Here is a 20,943-nt window from a genome sequence, read left to right as displayed (position 1 = left end):
ACGCACTCTTCCCACCTTCCATATAATATGCTTTAACATGGAAATGTACCCACCTGTCAAAGCTGTTCTTCAAATTTCCCCCATAGTCCTCCTTTCTTTAAAATACAGCAAAAAAAAAAGATTTAGCTGGAAAGAACACGGTATTTTTGTTTTTGCAAGAAGTTTATTAAAGATAGACTTAGAACGTCCCCTCATCATCTGAACTGTTTTGGCCACAGCAATTTGAAAACTAATTTATCTTAAATCTGAAAGAAGTAACACCTTCTCAGTGCTCACTGAAATCTTTTGCTAGGAGCAAGGTGCGTTTTAAAAAGTATACTTCTATGACAGCCAGTGAAGTTGCTACGTAATATCTTACTAAAATAAAAATACATAAGCAGGAACTGATTCACAGGAAAGGATTCTCTTAATGAGTCTTTTCTCTAAAGAGAACAAGAGTTTTTTTATTTATTCCTTTGGGTTAGAGTATTTTGTTTCAGTTTTTCTATTTTTCTACTAGGACATGTGGATTTTCACCCTCACTTCCTAATTAGAATGAGTTCCTGCTTCTTGCATATGCAGTTCAGAGTGTGGAGAAGGCGTGCACTATGGTGGCGAGAATTAAAAGAGAATCTGTGATTTCAAATATTTTCAAAAAAGGAGAAGGCAAAAACTTCTTCAAAATATGGCAGATTCACAAAGTGAATTACCAAGGGTTGATCTACCAAGGTGACAAAGCATCAGAAATAATTACTCCGAATCAAAAAATGAGTAGAAGGCAGCACCTGTGGCTCAAGGAGTAGGGCGCTGGTCCCATATGCCGGAGGTGGCGGGTTCAAACCCAGCCCCGGCCAAAAACCACAAAAAAAAAAAAAAAAAAAAAAAAAATGAGTAGAAATGTAAAAGATAGTAGTCATTTAAAATTCCAAGTTCTTATGTGCTAGGTACTATTCTAAGTACTTTATATTATTTCATTTAATATTCCCCCCAATTCTATAAAGCAGACTTTCACTTTACAGATCAGGAAACTGAGGCACAGTATAGTTAAGCAACTTGTCCAAAGGCACAGAACTATGAGGCCCAGGACTCAAAAGCAGGCAGGTAGACTCCAGAACCAGCTGTTAAGAATTATCCACACCTGTTCTACATCCCAGGCACTCAGTCAACCCCCCTCATTTACAGACAGTGAAATCTAGGGAGGGAAAAAACTGGTGGTTAAATTCAAAACCCTGGCCCAGAATTTAGGCCCAAAACAAAACAACCCCCCCGCCCCCCCCACACACACATATTACTTTCCTTACAAACAGAATTCTGAGCAAACCTCTAGCTGAGTGGAAAGGCGTGATATATCCATGTTCTGTCACTACCTCACAAATACTGATTATTCAGTATGTCACAGCAACTGATCACCTCATCCCTCTTTTGTAACTTCACTCAATGACAATATAAATCACAGTGGGTACCAAAAAATTAAAAAAGACACAATGAAAAGGTTTTAAGGTTTATTAAAATAAAGTATTAGCAAACAATATGCAAAAAGTTCTTAAGAGTTATGGCTTTGAAAAGTAAAACCTAATACATTTTTCTAAGTATCAAAAAGATAACAGAACTGAAGAATGTTGCCAGAATTTCACTGTCTACAACATAAACAGAAGCAGAAAAAGTACAAATAAGCAGACCTAAGTGCAGCATTGGCTTGGTCTTTATCATCTGCATATAAAAGATCTTTTTAAGTGAATGTGGGTAAACACAAACATTCAGTCTTCAGGATAACAATCCTCTCCAATTTCAAAATAGGGGAGTTTCAAAATGCAAGTCTAACCAGCCATGTTAAAAAGAAAATCACTTGCCCAACCACTGTCTTCAAACATCCCTACAGCTAAAATGCTTTATGAATAAATCAAAGCAGCAGCATCTCCACTGGTACTAGAAAGGAAAATATGACCCTAAAAGATGTCTTTTTGTTTTTGTTTTTTAACAAAGAACTTGAAATTCTTTGGCCTCATTGGAGTTTGTTATAGCTAACACAAGCTTGTATGTATTAAGACACTAATTATTAATGGGTGAAAAATCTACCTGTACACAAAATTCTGAACTTTGTAAAAAACCACATCTTCAAATAAATCCTTAAAGAATAAAGGTTGATGATTTTAAGAATTCTAAGAACTGAGTTATTTGGACAAGAACCACACAACCTTTTTTAATCTGCCATAAATGATCAAAGAAACCTGCTCTAGGACTAGATGTTTTCAAGGAAATAACTCATCATTTGTTTTACAGAAACTGCTACTAGCAAATATCACAGCGTGCTTTCTTATTAATACTTAAAATACAAAAACAAAAATCAATGTGTGAGATCCCTTTCCATGGCTTTGGCAAACCATCCAATTTCAGGGTGTCACTTATAATACAATTGTTTTTTGGGAGGTAAGATTCCATTACGAATAATCCAATATAACAAAGGCTTTATAAATACTGCTACCTCCTATAATCACGACATATTAAACTGTAACGTGTTAATTCCAAAGAACTGTCCAAACTTCTGTCCAGCAGATATTACTCTGTTTATACAGAAGAAATGCCTTGAATTCTCACTTTTGATATATACATCTTTTGTGATAAGAAAAACTCCCAAGAATCTCACCTGTAACAGTGAGGAAATGCTACTGCTGTGGAAGAAACAGGCATTAAACCTGAGATTAACCCCCCCAAAGCTGCCCTAATAATATACAAAACCATATATAAACCTCCACTTAGGAAAACTCTCTCCCATAAAAACCACAGAACACTTGTAAAACCACCAGACTTTTTACTACCTCAAAAGATACCTGCTTATCTAGCTGATGGGTATAATAATGACACACGTATATTCATACCCAAGAGATTGAGGATTTAACTAGTAAGACAAATAAGGGCTTTAACCTCTTAAAAGTTAATAGACCCAAAGGCCATCACTGGAGGTTAAACTCCATAACTACGAAAAGATTCTTCCTTTCTTTGAAAGTAAAAAGTGTATTAACATATTTTAAATGGTAAAGGTAATAATAATCCAAAGTGCTAATAAGCAAATGATTAGAAAAAGTATCAAGAAATGGACCTATATGGGTATATTCGATGCTCCCTATATTAGAAGTACAGCACTTTAATAGGTACTGTCAAACTTTTTTGATAGGATTGTTGTAGGATTTCATTTTTTATACAAACTTTCTCTTCCTACAGAACATTACTACAAAAGGACTATTTACCACAGGTACCCTTAGGAAATATGGAAAGTTTTATAACATGAGTCCCAGTTCTTGACAACAGATTTCAGATCTGAATACTTACTGATCATTTTATGTAGTAAAAGGATTTCTTCCTATAGAATGTGATGACAAGTACAAAATAGTTATATCTGCTTTCTGTACTATTAGATGTGGCTTATTAAACTGTCTATGTGGTAATCTTACTCTGGATTTCACTACAGAAATCTAGCCAATTCTATTACCACAGTTTTCTTATATAGCAATAATAAAATCCAAAAAATGATTTATATTCTGACACATATATTTGACATTTTTGATTGTCTTCCTTGAATTCTCTCTTTTAAAAAAGTTTCGGTAGACTGATAACATGCCTATAACATTCCCTAGTGTTAGCTAGGCAAAGCCAGGCTGACCACATACTCTACCACGTGGAGATGCCAGGCAAATGCACCTCTCATATCCTGCATTTATCCAACCAACATCTTTCTGCTGCTTTAATCCACTACTGAGACTTGATTCTATCTTGCTTTTTGCATTTAACCAAACTGGCTGCAATTTTATTATTCTCAATTCTACCTTTTCAACTGGCATAAATTAATATGTTGTACATGCTGTAATAATTTAGAATCATAATTTTCTAATGTGGTTTTGTTCAGAGGTGCTTTCTTTTCACTGGCCTAAATGTTAGAGTTTTCTAAAATCTTACTAGCAAATGTTCCTATATATAGATACAGGGCATCCTTGGGGATTGTAAGAGAACCTAGACTGTATAAAATTTTCATTTAAAGTCAAAGGGTGAGGAGTTAACAGTTTTTAGGAAATACAACAGGCTTATACTTCTCTATGAAACTGTCAATGGCTATTAGTAATGTCACCATGAGACACAATGACATAAAGACAACAAGGAAAAGGTCAATCACATTAAATCTTATTACCTCCAAAGGCTCTGACATTATGATCCCAAATGAAAACAATTTTTAATCAATTCTTAGTTGGAAATATCAATGAGACAACAGCTTCCATCAGCTTACTACAGCCCACTGATGTTGATTACGTGTACTTGTCATTCAACCAAAGTGATTTTTTTTCCTACAAATTTGTTCTAAAGATTGTGCCCTCAGTCTGGTAAGTAAAAGAATGATGAAAATACCTAAGCTGTATCACTAAGAAAAGATTTCTCTTTCATGTGGCTGATACAACTTTGGAAGACTCAGAATGCATGTTAACACTTATGGTTAAGGCTGAGGTGACTGTCAGAACATTTCTTTTACCCAGCAAAGAACTAACTGTGAGCTGAAACACAAATGGCTCTTCACCTGAAAGAATTAAAACCATCCATTGGCTACACATAGAAAAAGCAATAAATAAGGACACATAAGCCAGAAGGAACTGCATAATCCTTTTCTCAATAAAATGTACTTTTTTCTCATAAAAGCAGAAAGGGCAAAGGGTAAGGTCAAACCAAACTAACATTTTAAACAGAAGAATGACATGGCTCCATGTATTTTTGGAAGGCACCAGAAAATAAAGCTTCTGCATAGGTTCATATTTTTTTTTTTTCCAAAATAATTTCTCCATCCTCATGTCAAAACTTAGTGTCCATTTAGCTGCTCCCTTGAAAATGAGAAAAACTGGTCAAGAGTCCTTTACCCAAAACCAAATGATCTGATTAAATAGATATTTCAGAGTTTTCACATCTTTCCTCTCTATAGACTGTGTTCTGGGAAACTAGCATCCACACAGGTACAACAAAATGGAAAAAGAGCATGGATGGTAAATGAGAAAAGTCTGCATTCTTTGATGCATAAATGTTTTAAAATCAGCTATCTCAACAAGCCCTACTGAAGCATCTGACCAGCAGCCGCATCCGTGGAGCCCAAATGAAGAGCCCACATGGCTTCAAGGCACAGGTCCCTGCATAGAGAGGAGGATGCGAGCAAGAACAATGAGGTTAAGCACATGACTTTCCAACAGTAACATCCACACAACTATGAAGAATTAAAAAGGCACTGTAGCTGAAGCTATAGAATAACAGTCTTATAATCTAGGCTGAAAATAAAACAAAAACTAGAAAAGCATAACTTCCTACAACTGTAATCTATAAACCGCAGTTTGTTCATATAAAAGGGGCACCAAGAAGTACGATAAGCATCAAAGTCCAAGTCACTTGAGTGTGTTTTACCAAAGGTTATGCTAAAACCTGTCACCCATAAAAGTGCAAAATAAAACAGTAATGCATGTCAAAATTAGAGTTCTTAAAACATTGTCCAAAAGCAGCAAACATAGCTGAACAAGGCCGTGCATGTACTGTCACTAGCTATAAAGTAGCACTTATGACAAATTTTGAGTAAATGACATACTTGAGATCAGTTATTTGCAATACTTGTTTTAAAAAGAAACTGTTTTACAAAAGATATATAACATGAAGTCACATTACACTGACATTTATCTGTATTAAATGTAAATTTTATGACATCATCTAGAAAACTATCACTTTGCTTTTCCTGAACACTACTTGTTAGAGCAGTGCATAGTTTTCCTCCAAATAAAAAAAAAAAAAAAATTATAGTTTCTTTTAAGCCCCTACCATACACTTTTGCAAAACAATGAATTATACTTTTTTTTAAGTTGGTAGGACAAAGAAACTGGTAAAAGTACAGCTTTGAGAAGATCAAGGAGGGAAGACTTTTCACTGTATATACCCTCTTAAACACTATTACTGAATAATTTGTCAACATGTGATGCATTACTCTTTCAAAAAAAATTTAACAAAAAATTGTTAGGACAATAAAGTAGAAGCATGTTCCAGTTTAAGATCAAGGCTGAGCTTCTGAACTGGAGCATAATACTTACTCTGCATCTTTCACAACACTTTTGAGGATTAATCACATGAATGTCAATACAAACAAATGTAGATTCATCACAAAATACAAATGTATTGGTCACAATTGTGTAGAAAAAAACCTAAGCTGTAATATTTGTTTTCCAGGTAAGCTCACAGTATCTGTACTCAAAGTTCCTCTAAAATTAAAACAAGTCCACTAATAATATAATTGAAAAGAATACTTCTGCACTATGAAACAGAAGATATGGGGTTCAGAGGAGAGCCCATTTGAGTGAGGACTTTATCCAGCCATTGAAGAGGCCCATGAAGATGAATCTCAATCCAGCATGGGGTGCTGGTAACATCCTGCCGGTGATACTCTGCTCCCCAGCCCTATGAAAATGAACAGAAATTACAGCAAATCCCTCTTTGAACTGTCAACCAGTCAAAACCAATTTTACCATAAAATAAAGACACTTAAACGATACAGATATACAGAACGTACTTAAAAAGAATATCTTAAAACCAATCTTAGCCTTAACATGGAATTAAAAACAAGACAATAGATATAATCCCTTTAATAAAAACCCTTAAGGCCAGATATGTCTCAGAATTTTTTTTAACTTTATAAAGGTAATACAGTATAATACTTCATGATTAAAACATTGATATTTCTGCAGAGAAAGACATTCTCACTTAATGGGATAAATAAAAGCCACAAATCACCTCATGCAAGTTCATGTCAGATTTTGTTGCCAAAAATTTGTTTTTCAAGTTACTTTTATTTTCCTGGACTTAAGTTTGTCTGTTTTATTGCTTATGGTGGTCTTGGCTCAGGGAAACTGGGAGGGCACGGAAAGCAGACAAGTGCAGAAGATGGGGAAGTGGAGATTAACAAAGCGTCAAGAGAACACTGAAGCGTGGTACTGAGTATCAAAAAGGCAAAACCTCTACATAGCATTTAAATCCTTAAGGACCATGTGGATATATTACAGGTTGCTTAAATGCATCACTAAAATTCTTTCTATTTTTTTTTTCACAAACGTAATCTTTAAAATGTCAGTAAAATCAGGCCAAGAGAGTAAATGATAAACTTGAAAAGGTCTTTGAACTTTGCAAATCCTTAATAACCAAACTTTGAAACAAGTAAAATAATTATAGTACTCTAAAGAATTCTGTTAAGCTACCCTAATAGAATCTAATAATACTTGAAACTGTTAAAGCTAAAGAATTATAAAAGGAATATTGATTAAATGCTTTCAATTCAGTCCCTATTCTGTACCAGAATCAGTATCAATCATGAATTTTATGTCTGGAATAAATGAAATCTTAGACCACTTTTAGACTCAAAGGTGGTTAAAATTATAAATTCAAGAATTTCACTTAAAAATCTCTTAAACCAGGTAGAAAGTAATTATAACCTTTAACGAAGAACTTTTTTCTATTATAACCTAAAGACATAATATACATATTTACAGTGACTCAAATTACTTTACAGGGCACAACCCACTCACCTTGACAAAACTCATCCGAATGGTACACATTTTGGTGAGCTCATATACTGCCTCAAACCCATGGTTGACAGACTGAGCCAGAAGCTGAGCAAACTCCTGATTGTTAAAAATCTTGAGGCTACAGCTGCTGGGAATCTTACAGACAGTGGTAGGATGAAAGCCATGATGAAAGTTGCAGTTCCTGCTCTGTACAAAGATGCTGCTATCACTGAGGCACTCCGCATACACCTCCCCACCAACATAGTACAGATGAACACCTTGAAAAGACAGGCGTTACAAGAGTCAGCTTAACAAAGCATTATATTGAAACTAAAGAGGTTGTATGGTGTAACCAAAATACCTACTGATCCAGAGCAAATTCCCAACAGCCTGTAGGTAGAAGCGACCACTAGATGGCCTTCTGCTGCCAAAGATAAACAAGAGGTTAATGTCTGCCCAAAAGCTAAAATGGTCTTCAAATAACTAAGAGAAGTAAAGCTTCAAGTTGGCAGCATATTAGGTTATTCATTCTTAGGTTTTATCCCTTTCCAACAACAGTTTACCATCTCTATGAGAGAAAGACGTAGCTGAAAAAGAGAACCCTAAAAATTACCTTCTGATGAGTGCTTTCAAATGCGTAACATCAGCTGGCAGATTTTATACTCCATTTTTGTTAAGGAAGAAGACAGAAACATTCAAAAAAAAGTAACATATGTAATTTCAGGTCACAGGAAGAGCTTTTAAATGACAGATTTATTTTACTTTCCTTTATAAATGTTTTTGAATGGCCAGGTGCAGTGTGGTTCATGCCTATAATCCTAGCACTATGGGAGGCCAAGGTGGGAGATCCCTTGAGCTCAGTAGTTCAAGACCAGCTTGAGCAATTTTTTCTCTAGTAAAAATAGAAAAATAATCAGGATTTTGTTGTGGTAGTCCCTGTACTCCCAGCTACTCAGAAGGCTGAGGCAGGAGGATCGCTTGAGCCCAGGAGTTTGAGGTTGCTGTGAGGTAGGCTGATAACACAGCACTCTAGCCTAGGGAAGAGAATAAAACTGTCTCAAAAACATTTTTTATATTAAAATATATAAAAATGATATATTAAAAGTTTTAATATTAAAATTCAAATTGTGTAATGAAAGCTGAAATCACCAAGCATTTTCCCAACATACCCCTCTACTAGCTCATTTGCTTTTCTTACTTAGAGGTAGAGAACTGTCATCAGTTTGGTAGAGATCCTCTCAAACCTTTAATATGTATTTAATTACACATCTATGTCCTTATATAACATTCTAGTGTGGTTTTGTATGTAAGTGCATGTGTGTGTGTTCGGTTTGCTTTTTATAACACACTATAAATTGGAAACTTGCTCTTTTAAACTGAATAGATCTTAGAGACTTCACTATGCTCTAAAATATAAATCTGCCACTATACATATATTTTAAAAGCACAGTTAATCATATATGATATATAATATTCTAGAATATAATTCTAGAATAAATGAACATAACTTATTTAACTGTCTACCAATAGGCAACTTTGTACTACTTTTCACCACTGAAAACAGTGCTTTTTAGCACCATCCCTCTACACAGACATTCTGACACTCATGTGAGTCACAGACTTGTTTTGTTTCTTAGCAAATAAAAATCAGCCATGAAAGGGCCCTAGAACTGCATACCAGCAAAAAAAGGGAAAACTGATTCTAGAATTCCAAATTCACCAGCGTTTCCTTAAATTATTAAATTATTTCTACTTTAATTGGGGGGGGGATTGATGTATAAAAGTGAAGCATTTCTGGATGCAGTATTTTTCTGAATCTCTTCTATGAGAAATCCTATCACAATTACATTTATTTACCATTTGCTTTTGTTTTGGACCAAGACCCTCTTAAGTGAAAGAAGCAAAAAAGCAGTAAGGGATGAAAACAAAACTCAAGAAACAGGCAATACTCTCCACCTGGGATGGATTTCCTTCCTGACCACTTGACATGAGTCTTTGACATTTCATTGCAGTGTGAACAGTGCCTTGTTTGCTGGGGCAACTATCTTGAAGGATGAACTGTAAATAGAACCTTGTTACCTGACTTTAAAAGACTAGCAGGCTGGTGGTAAAGCCACTGAAGCCTTAAGGTCATTCTCCCTGGATTTCCCACTTCTAACTCTGCTCCTCTAACATCATGGTGATTCTTACAGTCATCTAAACACAAAACACTCCACAAATGCCATAATTATAAAATTCTAATCTTTCACTAGCATTCAAATACAATGTTCCATAAATATTTGTTATGTGTTTAGTATGAGCCAGGCACTGTTCTAGCTTCTGAGGATATTATTGTGAATAAGGCAAGTTCCCATACAACTTATTCCAGTCAGGGTAATATTAAAAAAACAAAGAAAGTGGTAATATGATTTCAGATTCCTAGTACTGGGAGGAAAAACTAAGCAAGATAAGGAAAAGGGGACTGATTAGGTCTCTGATTAACACATTATTCAATATCTGCAATTTACGGCAGAGACCATACCTTACTTAAGCTTCTTTGTACACTTCTAGCACCTTACACAATGCATGGTACACAACTAGTACAACAAATGACTGAATTCAATTAAATATACTGAAATGATAAGATTACCTTTTCCGATATGTCGCCTAGTGTTTTCAATTGTCGAATTACGATTAACATTTGACAATAACCCCAAACAGAATCTGCTTTTGTTATTCGAAGGATCTGTGAATCCATCTACTAAAACACTAGTAGAAGATGCATGAAAAGCTTCCCCAACACGATTGTTTAATTCATAGTAGACAATTGAACACCAATGTTTGGGCTCTTCATAGGCAACAGGCTGAACATCTGTGAACAAACCAGACACAAAAACAATTTAATAAACAAATAGCAGAAAATCCAGATTTGTTTATGTGTTGTGTTTACCCTTTAGCTCAACCCAAGTACTGCACAAAAAAGAAAATTTTCAGATATTTCACTTACGTCTCACTGTCCTTCCTAGGTTTGAGTCCATAGCAAAAAAAGAATACCAGAAATAGGCTCGAATATTATAATTTTAAAAATTACATCTATCTTAGTCAGTTCAGGCTGCTACCAGTATAATAAAATACCACAGACTGAGTGGCTTGAACAACAAAAATTATTTCTCATTGTTTCAGGTGCTGGGAAGTCCAAGATCAAGATGCCAGCACATGTGATGTTTGATGAGGGCCCACTTCCCTGCTTGTAGATAGCCACCTTCTCACGGTGTATCTTTCTTAGTGTGTGCTTGAGGACAGAGAAAGGGCTCTCTCTTCCTTTTCTCACAGGGGTACTAATCCCATCATAAGGACCCCATATTCGGGCGGTACCTGTGGCTCAGTCGGTAAGGCGCCGGCCCCATATACCGAGGGTGGTGGGTTCAAACCCGGCCCTGGCCGAACTGCAACAAAAAAAAAATAGCCGGGTGTTGTGGTGGGCACCTGTAGTCCCAGCTACTGGGGAGGCTGAGGCAAGAGAATCGCTTAAGCCCAGGAGTTGGAGGTTGCTGTGAGCTGTGTGATGCCATGGCACTCTACCGAGGGCCATAAAGTGAACCTCTGTCTCTACAAAAAAAAAAAAAAAGACCCCATATTCATGAGCTCATCTAAACCTAATTACTACCTTCAGAAGGCCTCTATCCCCAAATACCAATATTGTTATTTGAAGGATCTGTGAATCCATCTACTAAAATACTAGTAGAAGATGCATGAAAAGCTTCCCCAACACGATTGTTTAATTCATAGTAGACAACTGAACACCAATGTTTGGGCTCTTCATAGGCAACAGGCTGAACATCTGTGAACAAATGGGATTAGCCTTCAACATGCACATTTGGGGAGGATTTAATTCAGAACACAGCAGCAACATCACATTTTGATTTTTTTTCTAGTAGAAACTAATTCAGTTTTAAATTTGAGACAAAACTTCTTTTTCAGCAACTTCAAAGTTTTTATTTGTTTGTTTGTTTATTGTTGGGGATTCATTGAGGGTACAATAAACCAGGTTACACTGATTGCATTTGTTAGGCAAAGTCCCTCTTGCAATCGTGCAAAGATTTAAAGTTAACAATATCTGTAAAATTATTCTAAACAAAAAGATGAGCTAAAAATCTGAGATTCTCAGCAAACTAGGAATAGTGGAGAATTTCCTCAACTTGACATAGAACATCTACAGAAGATCTACAGCTAAATAGTGAGAAACTAGAAGCTTTCTTGCTAAGATTAGTAATAAGGCAAGGATGTCTCCTCACTCCTTTTTAACATAATATAGGAAGTCCTCACTAATGCTATAAAGAAGAAAAGGTACAGATCTGGAAGAAAGAGAAAACTGTATGTGTTGGCAAATGACATGACTGTCTCTTCAGAAAACATGAAGGAACTAACAAAAAAACTCATGAAACTAGTAAGCAATTACAGTGAGGCTGCAAGATAGTTAATGTAAAAAGGTCAATAGCTTTCCTACTATACCAGCAATGAACAAATGGGAATTTGAAACTCAAAACTCATTACCATTTACATTAGAATGCCCCCAAAATGAAATACTTAGGTATAAATTTAACAAAATAGATACATGATCTACACAAGGAAAACTTCAAAACTCTGATGAAAGAAATCAAACAACTAAATAAATGAAGAGATATTTCATGTTTAAGGATAAGACGACCCAATGCCATCAAGATGTCAGTGCTTCCTAGCTTGACCTATAGATTATGTAAGGCCAATCCCAGCAAGTTATTTTGTGGATATTGAGAAAATGATTCTGAAATGTATATGGAGAGGAGAAAGACCCAGAATAGCCAATATTGAAGGAAAAGAACAAAGTTGAAGGACTGACAGTACCTGAGTTTATCCAGATAATATGGTATGAGTAAGAGAACAGACAAATATGACCTCAATTAGCCTAGAAAAAGGGCTATACCTGCCTCCCTGCTGAATATCACTATGGTCACCAGATAGCCAAGGGGAATACTTTGAAGATAACTGTAGTGATACTCAGCAATGAGGTATGTAGCCTTTTCTAGGATGAGTTTGTGAACTTAATTATCTGACCCAGACAACAGCTCTAATGTCCGCTCCAGAAAGAGTTCCAAAATTGCGCTAAAGGGTGGACTAGGTACGGGCATCAGTGCTTAGCTTCCCAAGGGGAATACCTCAAAGGTGACTGGAGTGATATTCAGCAATGAGGTATGCAGCACTTTTTCTAGGATTTCTCAACTGTCTCATCTCACAGATCAAAAAATAGAGAGCCCTGAAATAGATCTATATAAATACAGCCAACTGATCTTTGAAAAAGGAGAAAAGGCAACACAATGAAGAAAAAAATAGTCTTTTCAATAAGTGATGCAAGATCTGGGCATTCACATGCAAACAAAACAAAACAAAACAGAAAACTCCAGACACAGACCTATGTTCTTCACAAAAATTAACTCAAGATCAATCAGATCTAAATGTAAAATGCCAAACTATAAAACTTATACATGAGAAAATCTAGTGGACTTTGGGTATGGCAATGACTTTCTAAGGCGTAATACATGAAAAAAAATAATTGGGAAGCTGAACTTGATTAAAATGAAAAACTTTTGCTCTGAGAATGATACTGCCTACAGAATCAGAAGACAAGCCAATTAGATAAGAAAATACTAGGGGTGCTAAAAAAATGTATACACATTTTAAGCGATGTCCTCTGCACACATTATTACTTTTTGAAATTGAATTGAATAACAGTAGCACTGTGTGATATGACTTTTACTCAAAAGATGACATTAATCAAATGCTAGTGTCACCATAAGACAGGCAGGACAGTCGAAGAAAATGGCACAAGCACGGTGGTTGTCTGAGGAACACAAGACCATTCTGAAGCGGTGTTTGAAATTTGAGAATGTTGTGCAAGTACAACGACAATGGAAACGTGAGTGTGCAACAGAGCCTTCAACGGGCCTAACAAGTACACACATTGGTGAGAAGTCTGAGAGGCATGGTACTGTGTTTGATGTGCGCAAGAGGAGATCCGGGAGGCCTCACTCAGCAACAAAGCCTGCTGCTTCTGCTAAGCTGTTTACATGCTCACCATGTAAAACTTTCAAACAGTATGCATGTGAGACAGGAGTTAGCAGAACAAGCATATGACACATTCCTGAAACAGTTAAATGGAAAGTTTTCAACCCAAGATTTACACGTACCACATGAGAGCTTACTTCAGTGAGAATTTACCAGGATAATGGATAGGCTGTAGAGGTGCAGTTGAGTTTCCCCCACATTCTCCTGACTTACTACCCCTTGGCTTCTACCTATAGGGACCTTAAGGATGCAGTGTACCAAAGAAAACCAGCTACACTGGTGGCATTTCAGGAAGAAATTGAAAGGGCATGCAGAGATACAAGCAGATACTTTGTTCAGCGCTGCGCTGCTCAAGCAGTACTTCGCCATAATCAAGTGTCAGGACGCTGACAGTAACCACTCTGAGCACCTCTTGTAATTGCAGAAGTCAAACACAACTTGCATTCATCTTTTGTTAACAGTATATATGGAGTATTACAATTTTAATACAGTTTTTCCTTCCTTAAAGTGTATATACATGTTTTGACACTCTCTGTAGTTACAAAACATTATTTGCTACAGGACTGTAATCCAAAACATACAAAGAAATCCTAAAACTAAACAGTAACAAACAAGCTGACTAACATATGGGCAAAAGACCTGGACACCTCACCATGGACTAAGAGATGTCAAGTAGCATATGAAAAGATGCTGTCATGTCATTAAAGAACTGCAAATTAAAACAGTAACAAGATACTGCTACACACCTGTTAGAATGGCTAAAATCCAAGCCAATGACAACACCAAATGTTGTTTAGAATGTGAAGCACCAGGAACTCTCATTCATAGCTGGGGGGTGGGGGGGGGGAGTTTGGTACAACCACTTTGGAAAACAGTTTGATAGTTTCTTACAAAACTAAACACACTCTTGACATATGATCCAGCAATCATGCTCCTCAGTATTTACTCACATGTGTTGAAAACTGTTATCTACATAAAAACCTGCATGTGGATGTTTACAGCAGCCTTATTCACAACTGCCAGACTGTAGAAGCCAGCCAGATGTCCTTCAGTAAGTGAATGGATAAATGGTGGTACATTGAGACACCAGATTACTATTAAGGGCTAAAAAGAAATGAGCTAGAAACTATGAAAAGACATAGAAGAACTGCAAGAATCCAGTCTGATTCCAACATATAGTATGTAACTATATGATACAACATTCTGGAAAAGGCTACACTATGGAAAACAGTGGCTGTAAAGGGTTAGGGGAGAAAAGGATAAACAGAGCACAGAGGAGTTTTAGGAAAGTAAAAAGAACTCTGTATGGTATCATAACACTGTATACATGTGTTAAAAACTCACAGAATGCACAAACCAAGGATGGCTCAAACCTTAACTATGGATTTGGGTAATAACCATGTGTTAGTGAAGGCTCATTAACAGTAACAAATGCGCCACTGTGGTGCAGGACGCTGATAAGAGGGGAGGCTATTCATGGGTGGGGAAAGGAGGTAAGTGTGAACTCTCTGTACTTTCCACTCAATTTTGCTGTGAACCCAAAACTGAACTAAAAAATAAAGTCCTTTTTTTTTTTTTTAAAAGAAAGAAAGAAAAACAACTAAATAAGCATTATCTTTGGGTAAAAATGGTATTATTTTGAATTTTACATGACAGAATTGTCTGTGGTTTGTACCTGATACTGGCCGAACTCGAGTCAGCAACTCATAATCGATCCAATGATTGAGAGGGACACGTGGAAGCTGTTCACCCAGGTGTCGCTCTTGGAGCTGAAATCAAGAGACATCATGACCCTCGATCTCTTTTATAAAAGGCAGGGACAGGCTCGGCACCTGTAGTTCAGTGGCTAGGGCACCAGCCACATACACCAGAGCTGGCGGGTTCTAACCCAGCCCGGCCTGCCAAAAAACAATGACAATTATAACAAAAAATAGCCGGGCATTGTGGCAGGTGCCTGTAGTCCCAGCTACTTGGGAGGCTAAGGCAAGAGAATCACTTAAGCCCAAGAGTTTGAGGTTGCTATGAGCTATAACACCAGGACTGTCTCAAAAAAAAAAAGCAGGGGCAGGAAGCAGAGATAAAAAAATGAGAAAAACTTAAGACCCATCATGTGGTCTATGTAGGCAATATAAAAGAGTTGGCTAACTTATCTTTTTTATTTTTTTTTTTTGAAGAGTAGTTTAACTTTTAAATCTCACTTCTGATTATTCAACTGCTAAGAATTCAGAGGAGGGAGAACAAAGGAAAGTGAACCAATGTGGACTCACAGAGAAAAGTCCTAAGCACTCAGATTTTAAACAAGTTTATAAAAAAAAGATGGAACAAGGACAGGCCCATAACCAAAGATACATACAAATAAGGAACAGGAAGTTAATAAGAACAATGTCAGGAAAACTAGAGCAAAGAATCAGAAGTTTGTAGAAAAAAATGCTAAACAAAACTAAAAAGGCTATTTGGTTAGGCTGAACGGAACAAGGAAAGCATTGCCTCAGCTCACAGTATAGGACATGTACTGTTGTTAACAGGTGGTTTGAGGCATTGATTTCCTTTTCTGTCACTTTTCTGTTGGAGAAGGGAGAAAATGCAAATTCAAATGAGAAGAAATTCTGGTAAGAAAAGATATTTACAAGAGTGAGAAAACTTGAATGTCATATTCCTCTAAAAGGGCTCACTTGTTTGGATAAGAAAATATTATCAAACAAATTATCAAACATTATCAAAACAAATTACATTTCAATGGACCTCTGACATATAACACTATTAAATAGCATTCTGATCTCTGGAGAATCAGGATAATAGAAGAAAAGAAAAATACTAGGTAAACATAGCCTATTATTTTCAAAAAACACTTTCAGGGCGGCGCCTGTGGCTCAGTGAGCAGGGCGCCGGCCCCATATGCCGAGGGTGGCGGGTTCAAACCCAGCCCCGGCCAAACTGCAACAAAAAAATAGCCGGGCGTTGTGGCGGGCGCCTGTAGTCCCAGCTACTCAGGAGGCTGAGGCAGGAGAATCACCTAAGCCAAGGAGTTGGAGGTTGCTGTGAGCTGTGTGATGCCACGGCACTCTACCGAGGGCAATAAAGTGAAACTCTGTCTCTACAAAAAAAAAAAAAAAAACACTTTCAAATTATTTATCTACAGTGTGGATCACAGTATGATCCAATGCTGTGTGCTAAGATCATTACAAATATTGTCTAATTTAATCAACAAACTAATAATTCCTATCTATTTTATAAATCAGAAAACAGGCTTAAAGATTTAATGGGCATCCTACATTGCAAAGAAGTAGGGGAGCAAGAATTCAAATACAGAAATTCATGATCTGAGCTATTCTGCAGTAAATGAAAGTAGATTCTATGACTTAGAAGTAAATTAGCATAACAAAATTCCTAGATAAATTCTAGACTTTAAAAAGCAAAAACATTATTCAAAGATTAACAAAACTATTAGGGGGCCTGAAATTTAACTGTTTTTAGGAACTTGAGGCAAACAGTATGAGACACAGGCATTCAGTATTATCACAAGACACATACAAAACACAAAAACAGACAGTTTTTAAGAAATACATAAATTATAAATTTGAGACCTTAGGAGCTTAAAGTTTCAAAACAAAGTGGTTAAAAAAGTACAATTTTTCAATTGTCAATTTAAAAAAAAAAACTCAGATGTTTAAGGGAATAAAAAAAAAAACCCACAATGAAAAATCATTTCATACATACTAGGATGGTCATTATCCAAAAAAAACCTGAAAACAAGTGCTAGCGGACATGTGGAGAAATTGGAACTCTTGTGTACTGTTGGTGCGAGTATATTACAGAATGGTATAGTAGCCACTGTGAAAAATAATTTTTTGAGGCTATTCCTCAAAAACTTAAAAACAGAATTACCAAATACTCCAGCAATTTCACTGCGAAGTATGTACCTAAAAGGACTCAAAGCAGAGTCAAAGAGACTTTTTGTACACCTATGTCTATAGCAGCATTATTCACAATAGTCAAAAAGTGGAAGCAGGCTAGGCGCCTGTAGCTCAAGCAGCTAAGGCGCCAACCACATACACTGGAGTTGGCGGATTCAAATCCAGCCGGGGCCTGCCAAACAACAATGACAACTACAATCAAAAAATAGCCAGGCATTGTGGTGGGCACCTATAATCCCAGCTACTTGGAAGGCTGAGGCAAGAGAACCGTGTAAGCCCAAGAGTTTGAGGTTGCTGTGAGCTGTAATGCCACCGCACTCTACCCAGGGCCACAGCTTGAGACTCTGTCTCAAAAAAAAAAAGTGGAAGCAACTCAAGTAGCCATCAATGAACAAATGGATAAACAAAATGTGGTGTACACATACAACAGAGTATTATTCAGCCTTAAAAACAAATGAAACTGACATATGCTACAACACAGATGAATCCTGAGGAGAGTGAAATTAGCCAGTCAAAAAAGACAAATACCACACGATTCCACTTATATGAGGTATATGGAGTCAAAATCAGAGACAGAAAGAACAGTGGTTGCCAAGGGAAAGGGAAGGGAAAATGGGGGAGTTACTGTTTAATGGGTACAAAGTTTCAGTTTTACAAGGTGAAAAGAGTTCAGCTGCTGGGGAGGCTGAGGCAAGAGAATCGCGTAAGCCCAAGAGTTAGAGGTTGCTGTGAGCCGTGTGACGCCACGGCACTCTACCCGAGGGCGGTACAGTGAGACTCTGTCTCTACCAAAAAAAGAGTTACAGAGATGGAGAATGTTAACAGTCACACAAAATTGTGAACGTATTCAGTGCCACTGAATTGTATACTGAAAAACAGTTAAGATGACAAATGTTATAGTTATGTATATTTACCACCAAAAAAAGAAAAAACTGGGGGTGGGGGGAACCCTTACAATAAACATTTAGTAACCAAGACTATAAGGTATAGTCTAAAGAACAAAATAGAGGGTCCTGAAAAAAACCTTCATATTTATAGTCAGTTGATTTCTAACAAAGATGCCAATTCAATGGAGAAATGATATTCTTTTCAACAAAAGGTGCTGGAACCAACCAGATTTCTATATGCAAAAAAATTAATTTAGACACTTGGCATATACTATGCACAAACTTAACTCAAAAGGAATCAAAGACCTAAATGTAAAAGCCATAATTATAAAACTTCTCAAAGAAAATATAGAAGAATATCTTCAGGACTTTGAGATAGACAAAAATTTCTTAGATACATCACCAAAAGCATAATCCAGAAAAGGAAAAAAATTGATAAACTTGACTTAAGAAAATTTAGAGCTACTGTTCTTCAAAAGACCCTAAGAAAAACATGAAATCTATGGACAGTGGAAAAATTTTTGCAAATCATATAGCTGATAAAGGACTCGTATCCAGAATATATAAAGAACTCTTATAACTCAGTAAGATGACAACCCAATGGGCAAAAGATTTAAAATATTTAACCAAAGAAGATACATAAATAGTTAATAAGTACATTTTAATTTTTTATAAATACATTTTTTAAATGCTCAATATCATTACTCATTAGGAAAATCCAAATTAAAACTATAATAAGTATTTTGCACCAACTACAATGTCTATAATTGAAAAGACAATAACAGTGTTAGGAGGATGTGAAGAAACTAAAATCCTCCTACTTTGCTGATGAGAATTAAAAATGGCATTATCACTTTGGAGAAGTTCTGCAGTATGTCTTAAATAATTAAACTTACCATATAACTCAGCAATTCCACTCCTAGGTTATCTATCCAAGAAAAATAAGAATAATGTCCATACAAAGACATGCACGCAAATGTTCATAAGAGCAGTGTTCATAATAATTAAAAACCTTTACACAGTACAAATGTCCATCAACTAGGAATGGATAAACAAAATATGATATATAGGATATACAAAAGAATACTGTTCAACAATAAAAATAAACTAATGATACATGCTACAACATGGATAAACCTTAAAACTACGCTATATGAAACATTCAAAAAAAAATCTATACATACATACAGAAAACAGATGAGTATGCAGAGCTGAAGATGGGAATGGGGACAGACAGCAAATATGTAAACAGGCAGAGTCTTTTTAAAGTTACAGGAATGTTCTAAAACTGGACTATACTGCCAAACTTCATACATTTACCCAAATCGCTGAATCATATGTTTAAAAATAAGTGAATTTTATAGTATGCAAATTTTACCTCAATAAAGCTTTTTTTTTTTTTTTTTTTTTTGAGTCAAGAGTCTCAATTTGTCGCCCTCAGTGGAGTGCCGTGGCATCACAGCTCACAACAACCTCAAACTCTTGGGCTTAAGTAATTCTCTTGCTTCAGCCTCCCAAGTAGCTGGGACTACAGGCGCCCTCCACAACACCTGGCTATTTTTTTTTTTTTAGAGACAAGGTCTTGCTCTGGCTCAGGCTGGTCGTGAACTTGTGAGCTCTCCCACCTCAGCCTCCCAGAGTGCTAGGATTACAAGCATGAACCACCGTGCCCAGCAAATAAAGCTATTTTTAATGAAGTGCCCAAGAAGTAAAAAACGACAACATAAACATGAGTACTTCTCTTACCTCTGCTGGATATACTGGGCATAATCTGAGAAATCATATTATTGCTTGTATCCATAGGCTGAGAATTATCTTGACCCATTTGATCATCGGGAGGCATATAGGCAGGAGGAGGTGTATCAGCTAAGAGAAAAAAAATGAAACAACTAAGTTAAAGTCTCAAAAAGAATAGTTAAAATCTTCATCCTGCTTAAAGTTATTATTCTCAAAGCATTAAAAAATTCTTAAGATTATCAGCAGGGTTCATTACTGAACATCAGACGCACAAAGACAGGCTGCAATCCTGGGGCAAGGGAATTTATTTGTGTGCTTGATGTAGGATATGTTTATTTCTAAATATTATCCTACAGGCAGCATACCTAATAGCTACTGAAAACCTGTTATGAGCCCCCATTGATTTAGCCCAGGTCCCTGGGAATCCTGGATACTAGGATCAGTTTTAAAATTCACTACAATAGAATTCCAGGTCAAAAATATAGTCTTTATTTGCATATCTAAAAAAACTACAGTTACTGCAAATCAATCTTAAGGACACAGATTATCCTAGTTTGGGTATATACAAACTGCAGAAATACTTTTAAATTATCAAGATCACATACTGCATACTGTCATTTAGATCTGGAAGATGAAAGAATACTCCTTCAAAATTTGCCATCAATACTAATGGTGTCATCATTTAATTCTTTTGCAGCATCCAAAAATGTTTTTGTGTCCTATTAGATGGCCAGGTAATTTTACGAAACTGAATGTTAATCAGAAAATCTTGTAAATTCCAAC

The 20,943-nt window shown here is 36.2% G+C and overlaps 1 protein-coding gene across 2 annotated transcripts in view; it reads right to left on the bottom strand.

The window, feature by feature from the left end:
• Positions 1-1,468: 1,468 nt before the first annotated feature.
• Positions 1,469-20,943, bottom strand: part of SMAD5 (SMAD family member 5) — a 49,369-nt gene continuing 29,894 nt past the window's right edge. For both annotated transcript variants that reach the window (XM_053566875.1, XM_053566876.1), the window contains 4 exons: positions 20,170-20,289; positions 10,171-10,392; positions 7,563-7,819; positions 1,469-6,441 (listed from right to left, as the gene is read on the bottom strand). In XM_053566875.1, the coding sequence (XP_053422850.1) occupies positions 6,298-6,441; positions 7,563-7,819; positions 10,171-10,392; positions 20,170-20,289 (743 nt within the window). In that variant the 3' untranslated portion in view covers positions 1,469-6,297. The remainder of the gene's footprint in view (positions 6,442-7,562; positions 7,820-10,170; positions 10,393-20,169; positions 20,290-20,943) is intronic.

The sequence above is a fragment of the Nycticebus coucang genome, chromosome 17 (assembly GCF_027406575.1).
Source record: "Nycticebus coucang isolate mNycCou1 chromosome 17, mNycCou1.pri, whole genome shotgun sequence".
In the NCBI taxonomy this organism is placed as follows: domain Eukaryota; kingdom Metazoa; phylum Chordata; class Mammalia; order Primates; family Lorisidae; genus Nycticebus; species Nycticebus coucang.
This window is presented reverse-complemented; position numbering and strand designations above follow the sequence as displayed.